The sequence below is a fragment of the Taudactylus pleione genome, unplaced genomic scaffold (genome assembly GCF_031769625.1).
Source record: "Taudactylus pleione unplaced genomic scaffold, aTauple2 ptg000487l, whole genome shotgun sequence".
Taxonomy (NCBI): domain Eukaryota; kingdom Metazoa; phylum Chordata; class Amphibia; order Anura; family Myobatrachidae; genus Taudactylus; species Taudactylus pleione.
Window position 1 is genome coordinate 4,622,057 of NW_028284889.1, and position 21,460 is coordinate 4,643,516.

At 43.2% G+C, this 21,460-nt stretch overlaps 1 protein-coding gene across 2 annotated transcripts in view; it reads left to right on the forward strand.

Moving 5' to 3' along the window:
* TEX14 (testis expressed 14, intercellular bridge forming factor) overlaps positions 1–21,460 on the forward strand; it is a 377,640-nt gene that overhangs the window by 340,326 nt on the left and 15,854 nt on the right. For both annotated transcript variants that reach the window (XM_088449540.1, XM_088449541.1), the window contains 3 exons: positions 10,345–10,392; positions 13,145–13,225; positions 19,130–19,197. In XM_088449540.1, coding sequence (XP_088305666.1) covers positions 10,345–10,392; positions 13,145–13,225; positions 19,130–19,176 — 176 coding nt within the window. In that variant the 3' untranslated portion in view covers positions 19,177–19,197. The remainder of the gene's footprint in view (positions 1–10,344; positions 10,393–13,144; positions 13,226–19,129; positions 19,198–21,460) is intronic.

Genomic DNA, 21,460 nt, shown 5'->3' on the forward strand with positions numbered 1-21,460 from the left:
GAAGGCAGACCAGTCAGGCTGCTGTGGGAAACAGTCCATTTGGGATTGTGGTGGCAAAGAGCCCAGTGAAGCTGAGCGAGCCATTGGGGGCCAGGAGGCTGATGTCTGGACCTTGCAGGAGGCAAGGGGGGACCACAAACTCTCAGACTGAGTGACATTGAAGCAGTGAAGCTGCAGGCTGAGGAAGCCAGGGCCTCTGTATACCTGGAGGATACAGGGAAGGCACAGAGACTGTATTTGGATACCTGAGGAAGCTATACCAGGCCAGGAGGCCAGGTCCAGTCCTGCATGTGGCAGGAAGGACCACAACCTCAGAGACTGTTGGCAGACTAGCTGCTCCCTTATAGAGAGGTTGAAGAAGTGAGCTAGTGCCCTAAACAAGGGCTAGGTTTGTTAGTTTTTTTCTGTTTCCTGATTTCATAGCTGGACGTAAAGCATCACCTTGTTTATTTCACCTGAAAGCTGTGTGTGGACCCTCATTAAGCACCTAAACACTGCACCCATTCACCCTCTGCCGAGGTAATTAACCCCAAGACATCACAATATGGTGGAGAATGCGGGCATAATGATTCTACGCACACAGGTCTACGCAATAAGAGCTGCGCAGAAAGTGGATTACAGCAGCTAATGGAAGTAAGGAGGCTCACTGCACCTGCATGGTGGATGGCTCGTCAAGGTGGTGAGTGAAGAGAAAAGTTAAAGTCTGTTAAACAGAAAAGTTGTATGCAAGTGTGCATTCTTCCTTTGGAGAGGAAGAAGAATTGTTCGCAAATGTACAGAAGTGTTATTTCAAAGAAATGCAAGAGGTCATGACATTTGTTACAGCAGTGTTAACAGGGAACACTGTTTATTTTTCTGAAAGCACACAAAAGTGTTTCTCTGTCTCGTTAAGACAAGGTGTGTCTAATTATCTGGTCTGGACATTTCTTTTGCAAAGAACAGAGCAAGTACTGTGTTGATTGCTTGACATTGTAGTTCCACAGAAAAGAAAGCAGGTGCTGTGTTATTATGCTGTACAAGTGAAAAGTGCAAGTATATACTGTGTCTGTGAAGAGAGCAGAGGTTCCTATTGAAAGGCTATTGAGACTGCTTGATACATGCTTGTAATTGTAGTGCCACATGAAAAAAAAAAAATGTTTTGCTGTGTTAAAAATACTTGTGAAGACAAAGTGTGATACAGTGAAAACAAAAACAAGTTGTTTCTGTGTATTTTTGGGCCAAGAATCATGGGAAACAAAAATAAATATTCTAAAAAGTTTCATTCTCAATCTAGAGAGATGGAAAACCCGGGCTGGAGTTTACAGTCTGAATGTGAAGAAAGTCGGTTACATGAAAGGGATTTAAAGCTGTTTGAAATCCTCTGTGGTGAATCCTTTTAAGTTGATCAGGTAAAGTTATTCCGTTGAAAGAGATATTTACAAAGCAGAATAAAGATGTCAGTGTGTGTGGTCAGTGTATGGTGCAAGGTCCATCCAGAAAGGACTATATCAGCCTGGAGGAATTTGACAGTATGCGTAAAGCTTTGAATGAAGGCAATTCGTATTATGCTGGGAAGGTTGATGACTTAATGGAACAATTGCGTGATGAGAAAAATGTTCATGAACAAGCTGAAAATAAATTACGAAGTGTATTGTCCACTTTGAAAATGGCATTTGAACAGCAAGAAATAAAAAAAACGTGAAGTTCTTAAAGAGACAGACCTCAAATGGGCAGCTATGTCTGAAAGCCTTGAGGAAGCTCAACTTTTGAAAAGTTTTACAAAGTATGAGAATGATGCGCTCCTAGCAAAGAATGACGTATTAGAGCGAGATGTTGTAGAATTGCAGCAAAAGTGTGTGGTATTTCAGCAGGAAGTAGAAGAATTGAAAGAAGGTGTCCAGAAACTTCGAAGTGATGCGGAGCGCACGCAAGTGAAAGTGGCAGGTCTGGCTCTGCTATTGAGGGAGAAAGACTCTTTGATTGTGTCCACACAAGTAAAGCTTAAGACTTGTGAATTGGAGAAGAGTTCTTTGGCTTTAGAGTTTTGTGAAGTAAAAGAGAAGCATCTCCAGATGCTGCAGACTCGCGCTCAGTGGGAACTGATCGTGAAGGAAAAGAGATGGAGATGGTCCGACTTAGTCAGCTGTAAGGAGCAAGTACAAACTCTCCAATCCAATTTAGCTGCAGCTAGAGCAGTTTCAGAACGTTTGACGGAAAGAAATGTGTTCCTGGAGGAAAGTCTGCATAAAGCCGCCAAGCAAAGTGAATATTTAGAGAGAGAGCTTAACCTTGCCCATGGCAGGGCTTTGAAGTTGCAGGAACAGAGTGAGAACCTGGAGAAGTGTTTACAAAGTACACAGAACCAGTTGCAAAGATTCCAAGTGGAGAGGAGAACCAAAGAACTGGAGTTGCAGAGTGAATTGGACGTGGCAGAGTCTGAAATAATTGTACAAAAGTTTAGACTTGCTGAACATGAAGTTGTGGAGCGCAGTCTACGGCAATCAGAGAACAAGTTGGAAAGCACCATGGCAAAAATTGCCCAGCTGGAAAAGCAGCTGTCTATGGCTCAAATAAAGTTCCACACGGTAGTGGGAAAATCAGAAGAGGAAAAGAAGTTAAATAACATTCTGAAGTTGGATTCTGGACCTAAAATGGCATCCGATGTCTTTGCTGAACCCAGTGTGGCAGAAGTACATAACCACAAGCAGCAATTGGTTCATGTTGATCCTGAAAAGGCTGGCGGCAGAGTCATATGCTACCGGTGCTAAGTGTCTTGTGTGATGTGCAACTTACAAACAATGAATTGCGGGAACTAAGTAAGATGTTCCAGAATGATGTCTCTCAGCAGCAATGGGACCATAGATATATCCTTATTAACTATACCAGTGTACAAGAAGGGACAGAAGTATCAGAGTTGGGAAATTCCCTAAAGGTCCCTCTTGGAAAAAGTGGATGAGATTCCTTGCAGTGACTTTCAGCTTGCAGTGATAGCTGAGGGTATGAAGTCCTCCAAAAGGAGCACAGGTCCAGATTGCAAAGTTGATAATAAAGAACTGACGTATACAGACTGTGATCGCATGACCTGTGAAGCAAAGGTACAGTATGTACAGAAGTCTATGGAGATAGTGATGGCATCAAAGGATGAGACTCTCTTGTTGCCGAGTGTTCAGTGTGGTGAGAAGGTGACTCAATCACACAGTTTTGCAGGGCAAAGCAGAACCTTGGAGAAAGTTAATTCTGGGAATCTCGTAAAGAATCATACTCATGTACAGTATGTGAAACAATGCCTTCATGAAAGCAGGATGTAATTTGCAGTGCTGCTGGATTTGTCTATGAGGAAGTGGAATGGTCTCACATGATAAAGCTTGAAGCAAGTAGTCCAGCTAAAGTGAATTGGAAAATAAAGACATCTGTGGATAGTGAACTTCAATCTGTGCTGGTGGAACATGTTGAAATTGTTCATTATATTTTCAAGGCTCAAAAATTGGGAGCACAAGAAAATCCAAGAGATCTATGCCTCAATGAAGTGGCAGATAGCCATCAAAGCCGTGAGATAAATGATGTGGATCAATGGAGTAAATATTCAAGTATCCTACGTGAACACGGGAGTCCGGAATCTGAGGGTGACTGCCAGTACGTTGTCGGTTGACATAAAGCCAAGGTCCAGAAGTTGTGATGCGGGTGACTCTCAGGATAATGTTAGCTCCTCTCAGTGGCGGGCTGGGCCGGGGGGCAGGGTGCCATGTGCCCCCCGGGCCACAGCGTCATGCGGGCCGCGGGCAGTCTGTGTCACTGTGACATAGACTGCACCGCGTGAGTCCGGTCAGCGCTACACAGCACAAACACACAGCCGCCGGAGCCGGCAGCTGTGTGTTTGCTGTAATCAGCAGCCGCTGAGAGTCTGTCAGACTCTCATCCGCTGCTGCTGCTCCCACTGCGGGAGCCATCTTCCGGCTCCCGCAGTGGGTAATGAGAGAGACGTCATGAGTAATGACGTCTCTCCCATGCAAAGCGGCCGGAGGAGCTGTTAGCGGCGGGACCAGGAGCGGGAGTTTCAGGTAAGTGATTTTTTATTTATTTTTTTTAATTAAGTCTCTCTCTACTGGGGGGGGGGACTACTGGGGGCACTACCAGGGGGAGATTACTATGTGGGCACTACCAGGGGGGGATTACTACTGGGGGCACTACCAGGGGGGTGGATTACTACTGGGGGCACTACAAGGGGGGGACTACTACTACTGGGGGAACTACAAGGGGGGACTATTACTACTGGGGGCACTACAAGGGGGGGCTACTACTGGGGGCACTTCAAGGGGGGGCTACTACTGGGGACACTACAAAGGGGGGGACTACTACTACTGGGGGCACTACAAGGGGGGGACTACTACTACTGGGGGGACTACTACTACTGCGGGCACTACAAGGGGGTACTACTACTGGGGGCACTACAAGGGGGGGACTACTACTAGGGGCACTACAAGGGGAGGGGACTACTACTAGGGGCACTACATAGGGGGAGGGGACTACCACTGGGGGCACTGCATCGAGGGACCACTGCTGGGGGCTCTATATAAAGGGCAATACTGAGGGTACTGCATAGGGGGGAGACTACAACTGGGGCCACTGTTTAAAGGGCATTGCATAAGGGTTACCACTATTGGGGGCACTGCATGGGGGGTGGACTGCTGCTGGGGGCACTATATAAGGGGCACTGCATAGGGGGTACCACTATTGGGGGCACTATATAAGGGGCTTACTACTGGGGGCACAAGGGGCACTGCACAGAGGGGACCACTACTGGGGGCACTATATAAGGGGCTTACTACTGGGGGCACTGCATAGGGGGGATCACTACTGGGGGCACTACTGGAGGCCTGCATAAGGGTGTTCTCTCCTGTGGCACACGGGGGCACTGCATATGGGCACTACGACAGGGGGCTGCCCCTAATCTTTATTTTTACCTTACATTAATCCCATATGGACCCGCCTCCTTCCTGAAACATTTGAGGGGTGGCGCCGTAGCACGCACCTTCTTCGGGCACCCTGGCTACACGCTACTCCTCTGCCAGGGCCGCCTGCATGCATTTGCCCCCCAGGCTAAAAGTTGCCAGCCAGCCCCTGGCTCCTCTTCTTCCAAGGGACCATCGATGAAATATGCCAGTAGCCAATACAGGGCTTTAAGGCTGAAGGTTAAAGATGTGCCTTTAATAGGTTTACGTGGCAAGAGTAAAGATGAAGTATGTCACTTTGGAAAAAGTTACTTCAAGTTCTTAATGCCTGTTGCAGTACCCAAGGGTGAGCCTCAACTACTGCATAAAGAAAGCAGGTACCACCATTGGTACCATAAAGTTAGGAAAAAAGTAAGGAGAAAAATTACCTTTGGAACTTGGAGGATGCGACCCCCAGAGATTGCAAGAGTCTGTAGGACCATGGATGCAGTGGATTTCCCTCATGAGGAGAGTGAAGAGGGACTTCGCAATGAGAATGCCTCGTCCCATGTAGCTGAACCCAGGGGTTTCAAGCCGGGGAGGGGGGTATGTGGCAGTATCACCAGAGGTGGCACTGGTGAGCAGCAGATTCTGTGTGGGGCAGGGGAGATCCACCCACACAGACTAGAAAAGCATTGTGGGAAGATGCCTAATTGCTGCCTTGTGGATAGAGCTCAGGTGTGGGCTGATGTGAAGGCAGACCAGTCAGGCTGCTGTGGGAAACAGTCCATGTGGGATTGTGGCAGCAGAGAGCCCAGTGAAGCTGAGCGAGCCATTGGGGGCCAGAAGGCCGGTGTCTGGACCTTGCAGGAGGCAAGGGGGGACCACAAACTCTCAGACTGAGTGACATTGAAGCAGTGAAGCTGCAGGCTGAGGAAGCCAGGGCCTCTGTATACCTGGAGGATACAGGGAAGGCACAGAGACTGTATTTGGATACCTGAGGAAGCTATACCAGTCCAGGAGGCCAGGTCCAGTCCTGCATGTGGCAGGAAGGACCACAATCTCAGAGACAATGTTGGCAGACTAGCTGCTCCCTTATAGAGAGGGTTGAAGAAGTGAGCTAGTGCCCTAAACAAGGGCTAGGTATGTTTGTTATTTTCTGTTTCCTGATTTCATATGCTGGAAGTAAAGCATCACCTCGTTTATTTCACCTGAAAGCTGTGTGTGGACCCTCATTAAGCACCTAAACACTGCACCCATTCACCCTCTGCCGAGGTAATTAACCCCAAGACATCACAATATATATATACAGTTGTGTCCACATACATCTATCCTACTTATGCTACAAGTCGCTTACACATAACGCATGAGCGCCGTGTGACTCGGTAGCGCCGAGGGTCTTTTCGTGCAACCTTTTCCCTTCAAATGCATCTTATTTGCACAACGATGTGAATAGGACGCACAAGCAGCTTATGTTGATTAAAATGATATGCAACATGCCTATATTTTGTGTGCGACTGCTGGTGTATCTGCATGCAAAATACTACTTTACACTGTCAGCGGCTGTGACACTGTAATGTAGTGTTTTGCATGAAGATGTACCCGGATCTGCATGCAAGGGAAGAGAAAAGTCACACGAAAAGACACTTGGCGCTACCAAGCGACTATAAGGGCTGTTTAACGAACAAGGAGGCTAGATGTATTATTGCAAGATCAGGTTAGGAGTGCCTTATTCTGGGGTCAAACAGCAGCACTTCTCATGCAGCCACCAATCAACAGCACACCAGTCCAGTGCCTCAGTACAAGTATCCGCAGCTAGATTTATTTGGCAGCAAAAAATAAACAAAACATCAAAATAAATTCTAGCCTGTCTGGCTCTATAAAACATAAAGTTCCTGCTCTCCAGGTGGAAAGACCTAATGTCCAAATCACAAACAAAACATAATTTAGCACAGCACTTACAGCAAACTAAAACAGTGTATTTCAGCAGGCCTCCAACTAGCTTCCTCCAGGCCGAACAAGTGCCAAAATTGGCTCATCTATTGGGGTGAAAAAAGCATTAGCAGCAAAGTGATTTAAGGAACAGATATTTCAACAAGAAGGAATGTGGAGAACCAAAAGATATTGAAACATAAATTATTTATGCACTTTTGTTGACAGACTCTCAGATTAAATTAATTTACTGCACTGGAAGACACCAATTCTTTTTGATCTTTTTTGTTTGAGCAATTTAAGTATTATTTAAGCATGTAGCTCTCATTTTTCTTAGCTAACATCTTACATTCAAAAGTGCCTGCCAGAAAGTCTGTAATACAGGTACACAGCTCTTAGCATGTCTCGTGATGGTGGAGGAGGGAGGAGAAGACACAGGGCCTAAATCAGAGGTGGACGCATTATGCTTATAGATTTTTCCCACGCTGCTCCCCCACCTTTGGAACTCCCTCCCTCTCCCCAACAGGCTCTGCACCTCTCTACAATCATTTAAATGAGCTCTTAAGCCCCACTACTTCATTAAAGCCTTCCAGCTCTCATCCTAACCAGTGGCAGATCCAGATTTATCCTTTAGGGGGGCGGCTTACCGTTTAGTCCCGACCCCTCCCCTCTCCAGTCCCAACTCCTCCATTCCCCCTCCCACCGCAATGTAAACACCCTGGCAGCCATTACTCCATGCATTTAATGTGCCACTTACCTGTCAGCCCCAGCAGTAGCAGCCAGATCCCCCAGCAGCCCGCACTCCTCTGTGTACTACACCGCTTCCGTATACCTGGTGTAGTCCGCACCCTGCCTGCCTTCAACTGTCTCCAGTGTCCGTCCTGCAGCCACATGTGTTCCTCCCTCTCCATTGACTGAGCCGTCTACGGGGGACCTGAGGACGCCACCTCCCGCTGTGCCTGGCTGCTACCCTTCCGGCACTCTGTGCACACTACAGCTCGGTGGGAGGTGTGCGGCATCAGGATGGGGCCCTGCCAGCCAATAGCGTAAGTGGGGAGGAGGAGGGACCTGTGAGACACTGCAGCAGGGAGCTGAGCCAGGCGCTGCGGTACACAGCTGACAGGAGGGTCTGTAAGGAGAACTGCTGGGAGTGTGCTAGGGGTGGTGATTGCACCAATCGCCCCCCCGGGTCCGCCACTGATCCTAACTTGCTGCTACATCGTCCTTCCTCCCCATCTACCCCATCTGTGTAATTCCTCTTTGTCTGCTCCTCCCTTAAAGAATGTAAGCTCTTTCGAGCAGGGCTCTCTACCCTCTTGTGTTTCTCCCTACTTCCTAATTTAATTTATCTATTACTCCCCACTAGGGCAACTAACACTTGGCTGCTTATGTGGGTGTAAAGGTCACTATTATTATTATCCATGTCCATGTCCTGCTTTGTATTGTATTGTAAGTTGCTAGTTATTTATTTATGTACTTTGTAAGGTGCTGCGGAACACTTGTGGCGCCATATAAATAAAGGATAATAATAATATAACCTTTAAAAAAACACTTTAATTAGATTTTTGCTTAACCACTTAACTGATTATTTTTTTTGACGTTTTACTTGCAAACTGACAATTTTTTTATGTAATTTTAAATATATTTTTAAAAATGTATTCCAATATTTGATTAAAAAAATATGCCTAAGGTGTATCTCGCACCCTGTCATGTCCGTAGGCCCCCATTGTAAAATTACCTACCACCCCCATTGACAATTGACCCCCCATTGGAAATAGATCCCATTAACATTACCCTCGCCCCCTTAGTGGTAAATGAGACCCTGTCCATGTTTTTTAAACCACCCCTTCTCCCCTGTATTTTTTTTACTATTTCATCCACCACCTTTACCCCCTCCCCCCATCACCGCGCCAACCTCCAGTGCAGATAGACCATCCCCCAAGGGTATAAAAATAAAAAGGTAGCACTATATTGAGTATTCTAAAGTTTCTCTATCTATGGATGCTTCAGCTGCCGCAAAAAGAACCCAGGTAGTGTCCTGGTAAGATATAGAAATATGGATCACAAGAAAGTAAGCAGCGCTTGAAGCATTCAATCAATAGGGAAAAATATTTATTCATACATTGATCAAATATTGAGAAGTAAAATATTATATACAGTTATAAAGCACATATAAAAAAAGGAAAAATCCCCACATATACAAAAAATAAATAAAATATCACAACCTATGCATGTAGCATACTGTTTGAAAAAGAAGAAAAGAAAAAGAAACTTGCTTGTAATTGACACAACTGTTTCTGGAATTGTTTGGATACAAACTTGATACATAGGAAACCTTAAATTGTACAAATGCAAGTTTCTTTTTATTTTCTTCTTTTTCAAACAGTATACACCCTTCAGTGCTACAACCACATGCATAGGCTGTGATATTTTTATTTTTTTTTGTATATGTGGGGATTTTTCCTCTTATTATATGTGCTTTATAACTGTATATAATATTTTACTTCTCAATATTTGATCAATGTATGAATAAATATTTTTTCCCTATTGATTGAATGCTTCAAGTGCTGCTTACTTTCTTGTCATCCCCCAAGGGTATTACCATCCACCCACCATTGAGCATTACTCCATCCCCACTTGCAGATAGCTGTGAAGCGTGTCTCAGGGGGTACTGATGATCAGTCCCCCCTGCTGCAGGTGATCTCTGTACTTGCAGAGATCAGCCAAATAGTGCTTGGAAGGAACTACTGTAAGTTCCCCTCCACGCACTTTAGTCCCCGGTGCATGTGCTGCAGAATGCCATTCGCATGGCTTTCTGAGGTGCAATTCTGGCAATGATGCCGGCGGTCACAGATCACTGCATGGGAAATGGAGGAGCAGGATGAAATCCGTGTGCAGAACGGATTACCTCCATAAATGCCAGGAGGACGCAAACGGAAGGCACTGTTGCATGGCATGAGACCGTGTCAGCTAGAGCCCAGCTGACTGCGTCGTATACCATGCGACCGCGCCAGTTAAGTAGTTAAAGTTGTTGAAATTTACACAATACTAGCTGAAGTTCCCACCGTTGCTCGGCTTTAAATCTTCAAGTTAAATTTTATTATGTGATGTCATTCAGTTCCATCCATAGGAAGGCCCAGAACAGGCTCCCCAGGTCCAAGTTCTGCTCAGCATCCAGGGTCAAAGTTCTGCCTAGCGTACACCAACAGGAGGTCCAACTGGGGCCCTACCCTAACGCCCCTAAAACCTGACCAGGATCCATCTGGACCACCTCACATTGGTTTCATCCCAATCGGTGCTGTGGTGTCTGAATGCATAACCAGACAGAGAGACAAACAAACAAATAGACCAATTAATTTTATATATAAGATTAACAGTACTACAAAGTGCACTGTTACTACCAAGATATTTGTAATAACTGTACTGTTCTGATATCAAGTATTGTAGTTAACATGACTACTAATATTATTTGAAATATAGTATTTATGAATACATTTCTCTATAGGTTCCTATGAAGTACTGCAAGAAAGCTATTGTTTACTGAATAAAACAGGTAAGCAATGTACAATTAAATAACTGAGTTTTAGAAATAAGTTATAGTTTTTTAGTTTTGATCGTAAGTTTATGTTAAGATATTTCACAGGATGGCAGTTTGAAAATGTATGGAACAATTAAGGCAGGCATCCACTACCCAATTAAACAGAGCGATTGAACGATAACGACGTTATTGTTAAATCATTTGTTGATCCGGCACAAATCGGGCAGCTTAATGTAAAAAACGACCAGCGATGCGTGCTCCCACTGGTCGTTTTTGTCATCTATCATCGCCCGAACATACTGGTCAATCTGCCAATAACGACAGATTGGCCATGTTCGGGGATGAGGGAGAGTGCCCACACTGAGCGATTGATCGTTCAGTGTAGGCACAGCACAGATTGTGAAACAACTGCACGATTACAATGTTGTAATCGTGCAGTCGTTTCACAGTCTGCTAGTGGATGTGCCCCATTAAAGATGTTGGTTTGGCACACCTTGTACACCAAGTTCACTTGCACATATTATTTTGTGAGTTTATTGCATTTTTTTACTCCTCATTTCATTCTGTAAATAATGGGTACAAGTTGTATGAGTGCTTGTGGCCTCTATTTTCCTGATTAGCCATCATGAAAGTATAAACTAGCTTGGGAAAGTGAAGGGGCAGCAACACTGTTCAAATGTTAGTTGTTTGGAAACATCATTGCAAGTAGTGTATATTACCATACAGTATCTTAATTGGTATTAGTAGTAAGGCTTTTTTGTGGCAGGAATGTTTTTTACACCCTGCGATCTGTAGCTGATGGTGTGTAATGTTAAATAAATGCTCATTTGACTTGATTCTCTTAGTTGTGGAGGAAGTGGAAAATGTGCTGCCTAAATTGAAACCTCAAATTCAAATATTCACTAATTCCCACCAAAAATGTTTGTTTGATCATAAGTCTGAGAAATGGTTGGACAGATTGCAAACACAATTAGATAGCTACGTATAACAGTTGATTTGCGACATTCAAGAAATGCAAGTTGGTAACAGTGAATAATGACTGGTAGATGTCCCTCAAAAGAGGATGTACAAAGAATTGGCTCTAAAATAGAGAGAACCGAGGTTGATTTTTGATCGGGACACTGGGCCTGATTCAGACCCGGTCGCAAGCGCTGAGGGCTCGCAACTGGGTCGATGGTGGCCCATAGCGCACGACGGAGACCCGGATAGCTATGGGCAATCCGTCTCTCCGGGTCTCGCTCCAAAGGGGACGTGCTGTCGATGTTGAGTGACAGCACGCCCCCTTTGGTGGGTGGGCCGGGGGGGGTGGCTGCCCAGACGGAGGCATTACCATGAGAACGCCTACCGTCTGGGGGCGGCCCCACTGACATCACAAGTGATGTCAGTGGGAGAGCTTTCGGCTCTGTTTGAGCCGAAAGCTCTCTGGGGCTTGCGGCCACGAGACCCTACCACAAGGGTCTCGTCGCAAGCCCGATGGTCGTGATGGTCTTGACAATCGCGACCATCATCCTGGCCGCTCGCATTAGCTGTAAACCCACAGCAATGCGAGCGGCCAGGAAGCCGCTCCATAAAAAAAAAAAATGGACACCCTGATTCAGAGCGAGCTCTCTGTCAGAGCATCCAGCTCTGAATCGGGGCCACTGTTCCTTAGGGGGTTTATATGACTAAAAGTCCTTTACTATTTTTCTCCAATAGAGGTGTTTTTGCTACATAATTAGTATTAATTATATATTTAAGCCATGTATTTTCTCACTCAGAAAAAGTTAATCTATCCATTTGATGAAATGGGACTTTAGCTGGCCGTTTGTAATATTAATTTAAATTTGTATAAATATCTGTTATTTGTTTTATATTTAATAACAATTTCAATGTTTGTTACATTTCCATGTGCTCTTACACTGACCAATATAAATCTTTTGCATTTTGTTATACATAGGTTTATTTAGTTATTCATACATGTGATAATTCTCAGCATTTGGTGGATGTATAATAATTTAGTCTTATTATGATTCTATAACCGCTTAAATAAATGCGAGTTCTATGCTCTGACTGCTAGCATCTGGCTTGTGTTCCAACTTGGAACACATATGTATCAACAACTGTTTTTTTGCGCGCACTACAGCGTAGCGATGTCCGGCAAGGCACCTATTTGTTTTCTGATTGGCTGTTGCTTACAACTCATTCGGTCTGGTATAAGAGCACAGGTAAGTGCAGTTTGTATGTGTCAGTCTTCATATTCACTGTGGGATGTTACATTTACGCTGTTGACGTTGAAATAGGTCCCATATGGAGATTGAAATGTTAGTAGTTTCTTGTACTTAATAACTGGTGGTATGTAATTAAAAGACATTTTTTTCTTTATAAGCATGATGCGTGTCCTCTCTTTTCTAACAAACACACATATGCAGACAAAGCAGCACTACATGTACAACAGTCATAGTTCTTGCCCAGGTACCTCCCCCCAGTGTGCATACACAAATTCTACGTAAGAAAGTTAGCACTCAGACACTTGTGCACAAAATTAGATGATAGAAGTCATCTTATGTTATCCATCATTTCAGTCATTAATTCAAAACATTTGTCAGGGAACCCTGGTGAAAGTTTTTAAATACACATGGAGACATTGGATCACATAAGCTGACTTTTAGTTTCTACTTTTGTGTACAAGTCCTTGAGCGCTTTTACTTAAGAACAGTTTACATATACAGTATAATTACACAGCATGCATCACGATAAATTAAACTTAATTTTATTTTTCTATTAACAGATTGCGAATGCCGAAGCATGGAGATTACATCTCTGACTAATGAGACTGAAAGAGATAGCAAGTGTGATCATTCAAGAAGTGGTATGTCTTGCGATCATATAGCATGTCACATTTTATTTTGGGAAAGTGCAATACCCGTAGCCAACCCCAAGCTATTGCAGGAAAACAATTGTAACGCACAATCTCACTTGTAATTTGGGTTTTGTACGTAGTAATGAGATGTATGCTCATATAATTGGAAGATAATCATTTTCCTGTAGAATTACACATTTTGTGTGCTTGAAGCAATGAATTGGAGTTTTCATTTGGCAGCTTTATATACAGTCAGGTCCATAAATATTGGGACATTGACAGTATTTTCATATTTTGTCCTCTATTCACCACCACAATGACTTTGAAATGAAACAAACAAGATGTGCTTTAACTGCAGACTTTCAGATTTAATTTGAGGGTAATTACATCCAAATCAGGTGAATGGTGTAGGAATTACAACGGTTTCTATATGTGCCTCCCTCTTTTTAAGGGGCCAAAAGTAATGGGACAAACTAAACAATCCTAAATCTAACTTTCACTTTTAAGTACTTTGCTGCAAATCCTTTGCAGCCAATTACAGCCTGAAGTCTGGAGCGCATAGACATCACCAGACGCTGGGTTTCATCCCTGGTGATGCTCTGCCAGGCCTCTACTGCAAATGTCTTCAGTTCCTGCTTGTTCTTGGGGCATTTTCCCTTCAGTTTTGTCTTCATCAAGTGAAATGCATACTCAATCGGATTCAGGTCAGGGGATTGACTTGGCCATTGCATAACATTCCACTTTTTAGCCTTAAAAAACTCTTTGGTTGCTTTTGCAGTATGCTTCGGGTCATTGTCCATCTGCTCTGTGAAGCACTGTCCAATGAGTTCTGAAGCATTTGACTGAATATGAGCATATAATATTGCCCGAAACACTTCAGAATTCATTCTGCTGCTTTTGTCAGCAGTCACATCATCAATAAATACAAGGGAACCAGTTCCATTGGCAGCCATACATGCCCACGCCATGACACTACCACCACCATGCTTCACTGATGAGGTGGTATGTTTTGGATCATGAGCAGTTCCTTTCCTTCTCTTCTCTTCCCATCACTCTGGTACAAGTTGATCTTTGTCTCATCTGTCAATAGGATGTTGTTCCAGAACTGTAATGGCTTTTTTAGATGTTGTTTGGCAAACTCTAATCTGGTCTTCCTGTTTTTGTGGCTCACCAATGGTTTGCATCTTGTGGTGAACCCTCTATATTCACTCTTGTGAAGTCTTCTCTTGATTGTTGACTTTGACACATATACATCTACCTCCTGGAGAGTGTTCTTGATTTGGCCAACTGTTGTGAAGGGGTTTTTCTTTACCAGGGAAATAATTCTTTTGTCATCCACCACAGTTGTTTTCCGTGGTCTTCCGGGTCTTTTGGTGTTGCTGAGCTCTCTGGTGCTTTCTTTCTTTTTAAGAATGTTCCAAACAGTTGATTTGGCCACACCTAATGTTTTTGCAATCTCTCTGATGGGTTTGTTTTCATTTTTCAGCCTAATGATGGCTTGCTTTACTGATAGTGACAGCTCTTTGGATCTCATATTGAGAGTTGACAGCAACTGATTCCAAATGCAAATGTCACACCAAGAATCAACTCCAGACCTTTTACCTGCTTAATTGATAATGAAATAATGAGGGAATAGCCCACACCTGTCCATGAAATAGCTTTTGAGTTGATAGTCCCATTACTTTTGGCCCCTTAAAAAGTTGGAGGCACATATTGAAACTGTTATAATTCCTACACCGTTCACCCAATTTGGATGTAATTACCCTCAAATTAAATCTGAAAGTCTGCAGTTAAAGCACATCTTGTTTGTTTCATTTCAAAACCATTGTGGTGGTGAATAGAGGCCAAAATCTGAAAATTCTGTCAATGTCCCAATATTTATGGACCTGACTGTAGCTGTACAAGCAGTAGTTAATATATGGCAAATATATATTAGTATACTATAAGTCATAATATATGTATAGTATACCTTTAATTAACTAAGTAAGCTGAAATGTTTTAAGGAGACTTGTCAACCATGCAGCAAATCCTGATGCCTTTAAAGGAGAACAACAAAAGTAGTATCTATTAAAGAATGTGTAATCAAAGAATAATGTTCAACAATTTTATAAAGATTCATGTGGTACAGTCATTCCTTACATCATTATCTATGTACTATATGTGTCTGTCATTCTGTGTGTCTGTCTATAGAGCAAGTTTTTAGAAGTGCAAATTCTAGCTATTATCTTCTAAAAGGTGCTAGTTAAATGTTAAGTAGAATCTTGGTTGCTATGGGCAACATCTCCATTTCTAAAAACTCTAACTTTAGTAAATTTACCCCTAAGTGTGTAGTTTAAAATTTGATCTCATAGGGGGTCACAAACCCAAAAAAGTTATGTTTTTTTATATCTCATCAGATGGTTCTAAGGCTAATGGAATTACTGTAACTTTCTGTGTGACTATTATTTTCTAAAATAGTAAATACCTTCAGTATGTCTAACAATTCAGTTTTGCTTATCAACAAAGTACATAAATGGCAGTTTCACAATATCACATGCATAGACTTAACCAGGAGTATAAGTAGATTTTAACAGTTACCATAGTGGTTGCATGATCCCATAAACATTTACTTCACAGAATCTTATAATTCCATTTGAATCTCCATTGCGGAGTAAGCTGTCAAATATTTGTGTACTAGTATCTTGAAGAGAAATCACTTATTATATTTACATATTAATGTCTAAGATATATAGAAAATGGTAGTCAATCCGTAGGAAAAGACTGAGGCGGCACTCAGGGACTTAAATGCAAAATTAGTATTTACTTGAGTTTCACCAACGTTTCAGAGCCCACCTGCTCTTTTATCAAGGTACATGGTGTATTGAAATGAGAACTTCAGAAAGGTAGGTGCTTGGTAAAGCAGTGTCTTTTTAATGGTAGCAGACACTGCACCTTAGCACACGTGAGCATAGGCCTGGACACACAGGCACATAACAGAAAATAAGCAAACAACATAAAAGTGAATGTCTCAGCACTCCTTGTGCTAATGTCTGTGGACCCTCCATGTCCTGGCACCCTAATGCTAACCACCACCCCCAGCCTATTGCCTGGCTAGCTTATCCAGCATCAGGAGCAAGGAGCATCAGGTGTGTGGGAGTTTTAAACCCTTCCTGTGCTGCTGACTTCCTGCTGGCTCAGGGCAACCTGGAAAACAAGGAGTTACATATCTCCACTTTAAGCTGTGCAGCTCAGAAAACCCTGAATTCCAAACTTCTATTGTAACTGCAGAATGTGCTGGTCTTGTTTTCCTCTCCCTTGTCCCTTGGAGGGAACTTATTCCACCAGAATGTGGGCAACTCAGGTAAGAGAGAACCCCTCTCACCACAATATATATATATATATATATATATATATATACCTCAGATGCTATTGTTTTGGTTTAAATAAAACCACCGTCAAGTGTTTTGGTTTCTGGTTTTGGATTTCTTTAAAGTTGATCTAAAAAAAGCTAAAATCTTGTCATTTGGACCTGTTTACTTGCATGCAATCCAAAACCCAAGTTTTTGTATTTAAATCTGAGTTCCAAACTTACAGCATGATTGAATTGGGACTCTGTTCCACTCGGAACTCCAAAAGTAATTGGAACTCGGACTTGATTCGACTCAGAATCAAGAAGCACTGGGGAAGTTATCAAGGCGAGAAACTGTATGTGTGCCTTAGGTTTCTACATTCTGTCTTGGAGTTAGTCACCGGATTTTCAACCTTGCTTGCCAGCCCACCTGTGAGAGGCTGATAAAGGTGTGTCAGTTTCTCTCACTGCCTGGGGAAGCAGGCCGGAAGGGTGTTGAGAGACGCTATTTTCGTCTGATGGATGTAAGTGCTATGTTAAATGCTATTTTGTTTGTGAATTGGACATCAGGTCCTTTCACATTGAGAGAGGACATTTTATGTTAGTTAGAACCAGACAGGCTAGGATTTATTTATATGTTTTGTTAATTATGTGCTCTCAGATAAAACTAGCTGCAGTTACTTCTACCAAGACTCTGGAAGGGTTAGCTACTAATTGGCGGCTGTATCTTTTTTACCTTTAAAAAAAAAAAAAACGGAACTAATTCTGGACCTCATACAGAGGCGGTCGCAAGAAGCGATCGCTCTCTCTGAATGAGGGCGGCCGCTTCATTTTTGAAGTGCTGCCTCCTGGTCGTTAAGCTGTGGGTTACCACCCACAGCTTAACGACTGACCAGGTTGATGGTCGCGATGGTGAACACCATCGGGGCTTGCGACGAGACCGTAAGGTTGTGTCTCGGCAACCGCAAGCCCCAGGGAGCTTCCTGCTCTAATCGAGCAGGAAGCTCCCCACTGACATCACGCTCAGCCGCCCACAAAACGGATAGGCGTTCCTCCGTTTTGGAAACCACCCCCTGGCCTGCCTACAAAACGGGGCGAGCTGTCGATCAACATCGACAGCCGTCCCTTTTGTAGAGAGCTCCGGAGCTTCTCTCTCGCTCCGGGGCTTGCGCACGCGCAGTGCGGCCGCTGCGCGTGCACAGGGCTAACCATCGACCCGGTAGTGAGCACATTGGTGCTTGCGACCGGGTCTGAATGAGACCCTCTATTTCTTTCAAACACATGGGTCTGAGCAGATATGGATGGAAACTGGCCTTATGTGCTCTTGCATTGCACACATGGAAATAAATGTGTATAGTCATCCATATGCAAGAATGTGGTGTGCTGACCTCTAACTGTATGATTAATCTGCTACTCATTCAGCAGTTCCCACTTGCACCTGCATATATACTTGGTGAAAAAGATATGTATATACTTAACGTCCAACTCTACGTAGTCTGCCGTTTAGTCAACACGCCCTCTCTGAGGTTTGCCAGTGAGAACACCCCATTATAGTCCAGATACAAGTGATATGCTTACAGTAAGCGAACAGTTCCTGAGCATGAGCAGTGCCAAACACGCAAGATATACTCCACAACTCTTAAATTTGATTGAATCTTCTTTCAGCTGTACCTAGTAACTAGCCTCAATTAATTCAGGGCATGGTACAAACAATTCTGAAATATTACCTCAAAATGTAAGCATTTCACTATCAACAATTCAACTGCAGGCAGCTTATTTTTATTGCCTTAAACAGTGTTGTTCTAGTCCTAACTGCATGGATTGATGGATCCAAAAAGAATTTACTTTGACCACTTACAGTATATCATAAGCATATGAACACATTTCATGTGTAGGATGTGCACAATCTAGCACTGTTTGGGTGTGTGTCTAGCATCACACATGGAACCTTTATGTGATGTAATCTTTAATACTTCAGTTCCAGAAATAGAAAGAAATCCGTGAAGTAATTTAAAAAATGAATAAAATAATAATCTAGACACTTGTCTCCAGTGTAAATCTTGTATCAATTTGTAACAGAGTGGGACCCAGCTAACGATATGTGATAAAAAGATTTTACAGTAACATTGTCACAGGCATCGGAAGTCTTTGGAGACAAGATGTATTCTGTACTCCTTCTCACTGTGCAGTGGTGGGATGGTGTTGTGTCAGGGAGGAGCTTAAAGATAGTACTCTAGATAGATGTGAAGGCCACCCTTCTTCTGCCCTTGTGCCTGCCCACATGACTCCCCTGCCAGAGTTAGTGATTCTGCCCTTGCAGAACTCAGAGCCACCAGTTGAGATTTTTGACCAGTGAAAACACTGCTGAGTAGTGCTGCTCACGAGAAGGCCACCACACCTATGACCAGACCACCTGCAAAGGGGATATGAGAGTCGAGCAGTGGGTATTGCCAGGCCTGCCGACATCAGGGTGTTGCCTCATACCTCAAACAATATTAATTGTTTATATTCTGAATATTTTTTCTTACTTTTTTGCATAATCTTTTTTTTTTACTGTTGATCACCTTCTCATTACTTGCGGTTAGAAAAGTCAGAAGATAGCAAGCCAGAAGGACATTCAACCAAGAATTGATGCTGCTGAAGTCTTCAACAGGTAAAATAAAATTTGTATTTCATGTAGGAACTTAATATTTAATAAACCTTCTGGGTACCTGGTGGCAAGAAAACTGTCAGCTCCAGACGTGAATCACAATCACAACGACCTCCTGTACCCCAGTCTTTGAGATCTTACTGGCTTTGCTCTAGAACCCCTCCATCCCCCGCCCCCCGCTCCCCACAAGGGGAGTGATATGCTTCAACTGCAACTTTATATGGGGTATCTCCATGACTATGCAGGTGCCACTTCATGACTGAACTTCTTTTTCATCTTGTGACCCGTTTGCAATAAGAAAACATTAATACAGTAGCATAAATTACTCTGCATTCTTCATGGGTACCCGTAGATTAGACAATCACTATATTATCAATGGAGTGGGTTCATCATCTGCAAGGAAGGCTTTTAGCAGCTGTCCTACATAGTAAAAGGAAAATGTCTAGGAAATAATAAATTCTCTTGCATTCTGCCACTCTTTTAAAATAAAATTACTCAGAAATATTGTGTATTTGATAATTACCCAAATTAGGGCATCATTTAATTGTAACACGCACAATAAAAATTACAATTATATTGGAATAAAATAGTAATAGGCATCGGCTGTGAGTTAATGCTTGTACAATGAGTAATATTGTCACATATAAATTATTATTTCATGAAATCTAAAGGCATGTTAACATAATATCTTAAATCACCCTATTTTACTTGGTTGTCCTGCCTAAAATCTAAAGACATGTTAACATACTAGAAAATGATTGTGTTCCGTGCTTGTTAATCTTTTGTTCAGCAGCTCAGTCAGATTTGATTGCTTGGATTTTTGATAAGATGAGCGCTATTAAAGTATGTGTATATGCACTGATATCCATGGATCCATCCCGCCTTGTGTCCATTGTTCAGGTTGATAGCAGTGTAATGGTGTGAGGAATGTTTTCTTGGCATTTCTTAAGCATTGACACTGTGGACGACCCTTTCCTTCTACAAATCCTTCACTCCCTCGGTCTGTCGGTTATAGCCTTCTCTTGGCTGTGCTCCTACCTCTCTGACCGCTCTTTCTCCATCTCCTCTCATGACTCCACTTCACTGCCACTAACACAAGGTTCTGTTTTGGGACCTCTCCTATTCTCCCTCTATACATCCTCACTAGGTGAGCTCATCAGCTCTTTTGGCTTCCAATATCATCTCTATGCTGATGACACTCAGATATACCTGACCTCTCCCCCTCTCTCCTCACTCGTATCTCCAACTTTCTGCTATTTCTTCATGGTTGTCTCAGCACTTTCTTCCACATAAAATGTCTCAGACTGAGCCAATCATGTTCCCACCCTCTCCCACAATTTCATTATCTGTTGGCAGCACAACTATCTCCTCTAGCCCCCAAGTGCGCTGTCTTGGAGCTATCCTTGTCTCCTCCCTCTTCTTCAAACCACACGTTCAGTACCTTTCGCAGTCCTGCCGTTTCCGTCTCAGAAGTATTTCTAGAATAAAACTCTTTGTCACCCTGGAGATAACTAAGACACTCATCCATTCAACTAGTCAACTCCGGATAGGACTACTGTAACCTCCTCCTATCTGGCCTCCCTTGCCCCCCACATATTTCTCTCCAGACGTACTACATCTGCCTCCCCTCTCCTGCAAGCCCTACACTGCCATAGCCTCCTCCTGCCCACACGCGGCTGCAGAAAGAGAGACCGTGTTCCTGCAGCCTGAGCTCAGTGGGCTCAAGGAAGCTGTTGTTTTCCTTCTCTCCCCTGGCTACATGCACTGCCAAGGGCGGCTTTGATAGGTGATCCTGACAGGATCGCCCACCAGCCTGGGCTGACTGCACTGCAACACTCCACCTCCTCCTGCCCTTTCCCCCTCCCAGCCAGTAGTAAGTCATGGGCTATCCTTAGAATCACCCACCCCCTGCTGCTGGCTGATCTTTTTGTAGGACTGTGAAGTCCTTCCAAGAAGTGTAGGTAAAATGTTTTACATAATTCACAAAAAAAAATACTTTCCAAAAATGGCCCCAAAATTGTGGAGTTTTTAAATGAACACATTATGTAGATATAAACCCGGTTCATTATAATTTTATTGACAAATCTGCATATTTGTTAATAAAATGATACTGAATCAGGTTTAAATAGGTATTATTTACACAATCTGATTTTTAGAAAAAATATTAGCCAGTTACAGTAAATGGTCAAATGCACCAACCTACCTAAGTATTGTTGCATCCTATTATGGCTAACAGTGTGCATCCCATTCAGTGGCAGTATGTCAA